This window comes from Conger conger, chromosome 11 (genome assembly GCF_963514075.1).
Source record: "Conger conger chromosome 11, fConCon1.1, whole genome shotgun sequence".
Taxonomy (NCBI): domain Eukaryota; kingdom Metazoa; phylum Chordata; class Actinopteri; order Anguilliformes; family Congridae; genus Conger; species Conger conger.
In genome coordinates this window covers 46,852,213-46,860,812 of record NC_083770.1, presented here as the reverse complement: position 1 = coordinate 46,860,812, position 8,600 = coordinate 46,852,213, and the positions used below count along the sequence as shown (strand labels likewise).

Sequence of the window (8,600 nt, the reverse complement as noted above, 5' to 3'; positions counted from 1 at the left end):
CATAATGAATTTGAAAGGTCTAAATGTATATATTGGTTCTAAAATGGGTTTTAAAGTAATTCACTTCTTTCCGATTCGAGGCTGCATGGCAACTTGTGGATTCTCCCGGCCGCTGAATTCTCTGGCCAAGGCTGTAGAGAGGTTAGAATAACTGTCTCTTGTAGCACTAGATGTTCTTTCCCTGCTGAAATCCTTCTTGGGTTTCAAGAGTCTCAAGAGAATAAATTGTGGTCTAAAAGGCCGGTTATAAAAAAAGATATATTTATTCTATGACCCTCTGAAGCTGACGGACACGGTTTGCCATGGTTTGAGTTTTTCCCAGATGGAGATATGCTCAGAGTGCCTGTACCACAGAGCCCAAGGGCTTCTATAAGCTAGCAGGTCCTGTACATACCAGTTCACAACACTCTCGTCATAACATCATGTTTCTGTACACCACATTTTAATGTGAATTAACGATTAAAACCATTTTAAGAAACCAAAATGATGGCTGGTGTGTTTGTTTACTTCCCCCTCCTCTCTACTCTGCTGTACTTTTAAAACTGTGATGGTACTGGTTTGGTTGCTCGTGTATGAAAGTATTCACCAGCGAGATTTAATTAGCACATAACAAATTAGCGCGAATCTCCCGGGGGGGGGTTGCACCAGCTGTGCCCAAGCCTCGTCGCAACGGAACATAAACCTCTGCCCAAGTTACAACTTAAAACATGCTCCACCGCCCGACGTAGTTAGTTCGCAGCCCTATGTATAAACCAAATATTTATGGAAGCCAGTGACCTGGGGGTCAATATCACAGAACAGGATTAAGGAGTTAGATGGATAACTTTGATTAAAACTGTTATTCCAAAACTGGAACATGGACAAAAGTAAAAACAGCTGTTATGGTTTTTACTCTGAATTTATCTAGTAATCCTGCTTGGTGATAAATGGCAGTGTTATTCCTGGGGGGGGAATATCACAAAGAAGGATTACAGTTAGCTGGATAACTTCGATTAAAACCTGGAGCCCTTCCAAAACTGGAACACGGGACAAAAGCAAAAACAGCTGTTCTGGGTTTTACTTTGTACCAGTAATCCTGCTTTGTTTCATACCCCCCAGGAATAACAGTGTCATTTTTAACTTTTCAACGGCAGACTGATGTGAATAATAAGAAATTGCTTCAACTATTAACCTTGTCCTCACCAATGTTACGGGTGTAATAGGGTTAAATATATGACTGGTAATCCTCTTAAAAATAACTCGTTTTTCCATTATAACCTACGGGGAATTTGAGAGTGTGGTGCACTGTATGACTAGCTGTGAAATGGTTGCTCACTGTTGTGTGTTTCAGAGGTCTCGACATACTTCAGTTCTAGAGTACCTATTGTGGTGATCTGGGGACATTGGACAAGTCAACCATTCAAAATTGCTTGGCAAAAAAAGATTTACAATAAATGTTTTTTTTTTTACCCAGTGATTTTATTGAGAGCTACACCACAGTTTCTGTTTTCACCCCCCTGGGTGGAATCTGAGCCCCACCCACCAGAAAACGCATCATCGGCCCCGAGCCAATCGGGCGATTTGTAGCCCGGGGCGTCATTCTGTTTCCCGCCAGGTGGGGGCGCCAGACACCCAGTGCAGTGAGCGCAGACACGAGGAACCTCCGCACACCCGACACGCACCAAAAAATGGCAATTAAAACAATACGAATTATCACAAAAACAAAACTATGCGCAACTATGTCAGGGTGAGTTGTAGGGCTGCGTTCGAAACCGCACACTAGTCGCACAAAACTTCAGACTTTCACTGAAAGGCGGCACGAGTAGTATGCGGCTTCGAGCGCAGCCTCGGTGAGGCTCGACGGGGACGGAGCCGGAAGGAAGCCAGCGTTCGCTCTGGTCCTTCACTTCCGGGTTAAAGGTCAGAGTGCGGCTTGTCCTGCTCCGTCTCCTCCTCCTCCTCCTCCTCCGGGGCCGGGGTGGGGGAGGCCGGGGACCCGGGGGCGTCCTTCCAGGGGCTGTCCTTGGCCGGGGAGAAGCGGAACTCCTCGGGCACCTCGTCCTCGGCGTTGTCCTTCTTGTAGAAGCCCAGGGAGGCCAGGAGCTCGTTGATCTCGGTGCGCGTCATGTCGGACAGAGGGATCCGCTGTGGGGGGGGAGAGGCACGGACACACTGATACACCTGCAGGCAGGTACGACCCCAAACCACACCTCAATCAGGCAGGTACGACCCCAACCACACCTCAATCAAGCAGGTACGACCCCAAACCACACCTCAATCAGGCAGGTACAATGCCCAGCCACACCGCATTCGAGCAGGTACAACCCCAAACCACACCTCAATCAGGCAGGTACGACCCCAAACCACACCTCAATCATGCAGGTTTGATACACACTTCATACTACAAAGTACACATCGCCCTTAAAAGATTATATATTTTTAATGTAAGCACATTCAACATACTGCGGATTTGGCAGTTTGTGCAGCGAAGGTTTTCATTAAAGCTTAGTCTGCCACCATCGTGGCGGTTGTAATGGTTATTCCCTCCGTTATTTAAGTGAGATTGGCGAAAGGCGGTCTGGGCTGTGTGGGCGGCGGTCACTCACGTCCAGCTCTTCGTAGTAGTGGCTGAGGAGGACGAGCTCCGGATCGGCCCCGGGGATGTGCTTCATCACCAGGTTATGGCTTTGGTGGCGGGGCGTCAAGGGCAACCAGAAACGCACACAGGGGCTGGCTACACACGCTAGTCTGTGACTTCTGTGTGCATAGTCCTCTGTGACTTTTGTGTGCACATTCCTCTGTGACTTTTGTGTGCATATGCATCTGTAAGACAACCTCCAAGGGCCTTCATCACAAAGCAGGATCACGGAGTTAGCTGGAGAGCCGGGTTTTACGCAGTTACGCAGTGAACTCCGTGGCCCTGCTTCGTGATGGAGGCCCCAGGTCTTGCATCTGTGTGGATAATAAAAATTTAAAAAAGCAATATGGCCAAGGAGCTGGTAAACAACAACAACAACAGACCTAACCCTGTCTGGCTGTCTGAGCCAACAAAGTGCTGTGAGAATGCTGTCCGGGCGAAGACAGGCAGCCGTACAGGGCCAACGGTTCAACCGAAAATCACCTGGTGTTCTCAGCGCACTCTGGGAGGAGAAGTGAAACCTCCAGAGACGCTCCGCTCATGAAACTGAACTGCACACAAACTGAAAATAAACCCAAAGCTCACAGGAAGTTTTAGCTCCCAGAGCCAACATATTCTTTGCACTTCAATTAAGTAGCCTGGGTAAAGACCGTGCACTCAAGTGGTTTGCACTTGCAGTCAGGACCGCATCCAGCATATGCACGCGTTTCCAGACTGGATGTGTCTCCCAAGCCAAATTAAACACACAGCGCAATCCACATCCACGTGCTGGTCTAGGGTGCAAACTATCGTACAACCGCTCTACGTTTACTCAGGCTCAAACCTTCTGTTTGCCCAATGCTTTGGCCATTTCCAAAATTCCCCGTGTTTACACTGGCATTTCGCAGGAGCGCTCCAGGATTAGCAGTGGCTCAGGACTGGAAGAGTGCCACTCTGCAATCAGACTTTTTCCAGAATGGTAGTGGACAGGTGTGGGGCAGAATCACTCATTCCAGATTCAATATCCTGGCACAGAATGCCATTTGCCAACAGTTCAAATGGATCCCTTGACTTACTGCCAGAGTGACTTACTCACTTATTCATGCCAAAATTGAGCATTTCAGCAGTCAATGCATTACAAATGACCCACTGGAAATCATAAGCAATTCATGAATTTAGTCATATCCGATTTCTTTTTGCAAAGGGGAATTAATTGGCATGACAAGGATGTGCTCCTCTGGTCTCTGTAGAGAATGCCCTGACAGGGTTATGTTTGAGCCTGAAAAGATCATTCTCTGCCGAGATGTACCACACTGAGTCACTGCAGATTCCAGGGAAACATAACGTGCAGGAACTCTTTTTCTCTAAAGCCTGGTGGACTTTGATCCCCTCCCGGAATTTCCAAAGCGCCTTGCTGCAAGGGTAACGCAGGAAAAGCTTCTCGGTCAACAAGAGTTGGACAGAATCCCGTCGGAACGCGGGGATAAGGGAAAAGGGTGAGTTAATTTTTTCCCTTCTGGGTGGGACTATTGGAGACAGAACTGTTCGTATCCTGTTCGTTTTGCGGTTTGGTGTCAAACTGGTTTTTAACTAGCAGGAAGGAATCTGCAGTCACCTCCACCCCTACAGCTTTTCTGGCCTGCTGCGCTTCTGGCACACTTCACTTCACTGAACAAGTTAGTACATATATAATTCCTCACGAATAAATCATAAAACAAAACAAAAAAAACCCCACAATCTCAATCGTTCTCCTTTATGCAGTCTATACAGTATATACATACTTAGATTTGATTACATATTTTCTGTATATGGATTATATTTTTTAAGATATCAATGCAATCGAATTATATCAATGATTGTGTCAAGATGGCCGCTAATCATATTGGCACATGAAATGTCCCTCTCGGACTCTCAAGCCTCTCGGACTCTCTCGCAAGCCCTGCTTATGAGCTGCAGTATGATAAGGCGTAGCTATGCTTTTGAAGGAGAGAAGGAAGCCAGGCTTGTCTGTGCTTTCCCAAATGGACAGTGGAGGCTGTAGCAATTAGTGCTAAGAAAATCACAATCAGGAATTCCAAACTGGAATATTTAGTGCATCATAAACATTTGTCCTAAATAATTAATGCCACAACCACAGCAATTGCTCATCTCCTCCTGGCCCTGTCTACCCACAGTGGCAGGTGCTACAAATACACGTTTGCACATTTGTATGTATGCAAACCATAGTTTCATACGCGGTGTGTTACAGGCATGCAAATCCACCGGTGTGGAGATACCAGAGACAAAGGTTTCTTCTGAGCTTAACGCATCTCAGTAATATTTTCAACCGTCCATTGGCTGAGCAGCATGTCTCCAATGGAAACTAATGTCTCAGAAGACATTTCATTGGCCCACAATTGGCCCAATCGAAAGGATACTAGAGAGGGATGTCCTGGGTCACAAAAGCCTTGACCTGGAGAGAAAACACAGGGTTAGTACAGAGTCACAGAGCCTTGGTCTGTAGAGAAAGGACAGGGTCAGTACTGAGTCACAGAGCCTTGGTCTGTAGAGAAAGGACAGGGTCAGTACTGAGTCACAGAGCCTTGGTCTGTAGAGAAAGGACAGGGTCAGTACTGCCTCCAGACCACATTCCCTACTGCTACTGCAACCTGCACCAGCCCACGGACACCAAAGAGAACATTTCAACTGTACTTTTTGTTTGTTTTGTGAACAGTCTGACTGCCAACAGTCTCTCAGGCTAGGATGAATACTAACCAAATAAAAAAAGATTCAGGGACACACCTCACACAAAAAAAAAACTGCAGTAGGCAACAGTTGAAGATTCAGGGAGGTGAAAAGCTTATTGTCCGCGAGTCGAGTCTTTTACTTTTCATGAAACCGGTTAGCCGTCAGATACATCCAGAAAGCAATGACCATAACAATGTACCCGGCAATCTGCCCACCCCAAAACAGTATTACATTTATCAGAACATTTTCAAGGTGCACTTCAAGGTAAGAAGTAAAAAAAAACAAAAAAAAAAAACACTCATCAATAAGCAGTGTACTAGCAGGCGATAGAGAACTTACCTCCCTCAGGCGATTCAACTGTCACCCTCCACAGGACTGAAAAAGACAATTAGAGGGATTGAGTGACACTCCAAAGAATGGGCAGCAGCAGGTCTAGTCTTTCTTGCTGGTGGCATACAGTCCTGCCGGGGGTGTGACTAGCCTAGGGTGTGGCAAGTTACTTCAGAAATGTTTGGCCCTCAGGGCCAGACTCACTGAATGGAGTCCCAAAAGCAACTGGGACAATTAAATACTTGGGCCTTCAGGCTGAAAATGAGGTTAAAGCCCATGTCCAAATATGAATCAGTTTGTTGATGGACTAATTAACTGCACTGGGGAGAAAACAGTGTCTGGACTTCCTTTGTTTGTCTACAAAAGCACATTTCACTCTCCAGTGGCTAAGGACTTGGTGTACAAATCAATGTACAAAGCAGTAGAAGTAATGTACAAACCAGGGATAATGTTATCAGCACTCTCAGCACTGATAATGCCAGGCTTGAAAGTATGTGACATCATGTTAGAGGGTTTGTGAAAAAGTTGGATTAAATTATTTTCCATTTATCATTTCAGACGTACTTGTGTTATTGTGTCATTAGCATCCAAAGTGGTATCCAAAGCCCCATAATGAATGGTACATTTCCAAATGTCACGTGCATTTCATGAGCAACGGCAGAGCTTTGAAACGAGTGTTTGGTAGAATTGGGAGCGATCGTCACTATATTGGACACACATATTCTCAGGATCCAAGGCCCGATACCCATCTCACAATGAAGGATGTGACTGAGCGAATAACAGTTTTCACTGATCGATCATCGGTCCCCCTCCCAAAAAGTGAGCTATCGGCTCTAGAGGTACAGTTGATTAGACTGAGCAGGAGACAATCATCCCCTGGAGCAATGCAGGGTTAAGGGCCTTGCTCAAGGGCCCAACAGCTGTGCTACCCCGGGGATCGCACCATCGACCTTGCGGGTCCCAGTCATGTACCTTAACCACTATGCTACAGACCTCCCTGTTGATGGTATAGGCATATTTGTAAAACTATACAAAGTGGGCATAGGGTGACCAAAATTGGAGTTTTCAGTCTATGAGATGCATGGAAAAATCTGCTCAGTGGCAGGTTAGTTTCAGGACTCCAGCACTGTTATACCCATGATCAAATTTCACATCCACACCTATTCTGTACAGAGGTGTCCCGCCTGTATGCCTAGTGTGAGACAACAATAGGCAGGAACTTCTGGATTACAATCTCAGATACCTTTCCACGGCATCAATACAGTGATCTATACCAGTTGCATCAACAACTGAACTGGTAACTTTTTGAATTAGGCTACGTTTAATTTTTTTCTAGATTTGCTTTTTGATAATCATCATCAATGTATCAGAAATGGACACCAGATTTCAAAACAGGTTCTGGTTCTGGTTCTTTAGCAAATTGAATTATTTTCACTCAGGTTTACATCCACAGCAGTAAAATCGCTAAATGTTGCTTAGCCAGAAAATAAAACCAGTAACGCATTTTCTGAGCAAATTTTTCATTGTAACGGAACCAAACAAAACGTTTTCATTTAGACTTACAGAATCTTTAGATTTTGCAATCAGTAGGCTACTGGTCGGTAAATGAATGATGCGTCTCAGGAGTCGCTTTTACTGCCTAGAGCTAGACCAAATGGAGCCGCTTTGCTGTTCTGTCTTCATGATGGACACCAAAAGCACACGCGCGTTATGTTTAAATGAGCATTACTTATTTGCGGCGGCAGTTAACGTTGCGGATATGCAGTCTGAACAATATTTCATCCATTTTAACGTCTTACCTCCACCTTCGCTTTAGCCAAACCATCTAGTTTCTTCAAATCCACCTCATAGGCCGACAGGCATTGGAGAAGGCTGGCGAAAACGAACAGCCACATCTTTTTTATTTCGGTGCCAGCAACCTCAAGGCTGCGGAGAGACGAGCCGAGCTATCACAGCGCCCGGCAGGTTAGTCTTCTGCTCAGGTTATACGTGCTCCGAACAGCTGCGTAGGTGGCTTGGAGGAATTCAGCCCAGTCCTTAGGGATGATGTAAAATTGTGTCACATCCGGGTAATCGCTGCCACGTCAATCGCCTCCCACTGTATCTCGATGGTCCTGTTGAAGGTGGGGGTCTGGAGAAGGCGGAAGCGCTCATATAGTTCCTCTCATGTATTTCTGCGTCTCGTGTTCTTACAAAACGATGCTAGTTTGCGGGGAAATGCACTAGACTACTGTCTTTTGTTTGTATGTATGAAACTAATTTTCTACAGTCTATGGTACTATGAACTTTACAGAATCGTGCACTGTGCACGGTTGACTAATCTGGGTCAAGCGTGCATAGATATTGCTTTGTACAAGTTAAACAGTAAGCCTACACGTTGAGTTATTATGATGCTGATAAGCTATCGTTTCTCTTCATCACTGATGGTTTGTACAAAGCTTAGGCTGACCACAAATAGTTTATTTAAGGGATAATAAAATAAGTGGCATGCTTTATTTCAGGGATCATCAAATCATGGTGCTCAAGGTCTCAGGCCCACCCTCCCTTTACATTGGAGGCAGGTGTGTTCCACCCTCCCTTTACCTGGGAGTCAGGTGTGTTCCACCCTCCCTTTACCTGGGAGTCAGGTGTGTTCACCCTCCCTTTACCTGGGAGTCAGGTGTGAAGACTGTCTGGCCAATCAGTGGCACTAATTGTTCCACTAATTACCTGGGAGAAAAGAAAACCAGGCCCAGATTTGATGATTGCTGGATTATATCATCAGGACTAGCCTACCTGTGTTGCCATCCCAGAATTTAAACAAGCTGTTACCTTTTCATAATGAGGTGCGGTTCATGTTTAGATGGATTATTTGACCGAAATAACCAGGCATGCCATGCCATGCGGAAGAGCGTGTACACTTAACGGGTGACTTTTGTGCTTGTGTCCGTTTCTTAGTCACCAGCCT

At 45.7% G+C, this 8,600-nt stretch overlaps 1 protein-coding gene across 1 annotated transcript; it reads right to left on the bottom strand.

The window, feature by feature from the left end:
• Positions 1-1,436: 1,436 nt before the first annotated feature.
• On the bottom strand, positions 1,437-8,122 carry selenom (selenoprotein M). The gene is made up of 5 exons (XM_061259340.1): positions 7,453-8,122; positions 5,663-5,698; positions 5,014-5,048; positions 2,586-2,664; positions 1,437-2,124 (listed from the first exon to the last, which is right to left on the bottom strand). The coding sequence occupies exons 1-5, from the start codon at positions 7,546-7,548 to the stop codon at positions 1,894-1,896; spliced, it is 477 nt and encodes a 158-aa protein (XP_061115324.1). The 5' UTR covers positions 7,549-8,122; the 3' UTR covers positions 1,437-1,893.
• Between the last annotated feature and the right edge of the window lie 478 nt (positions 8,123-8,600).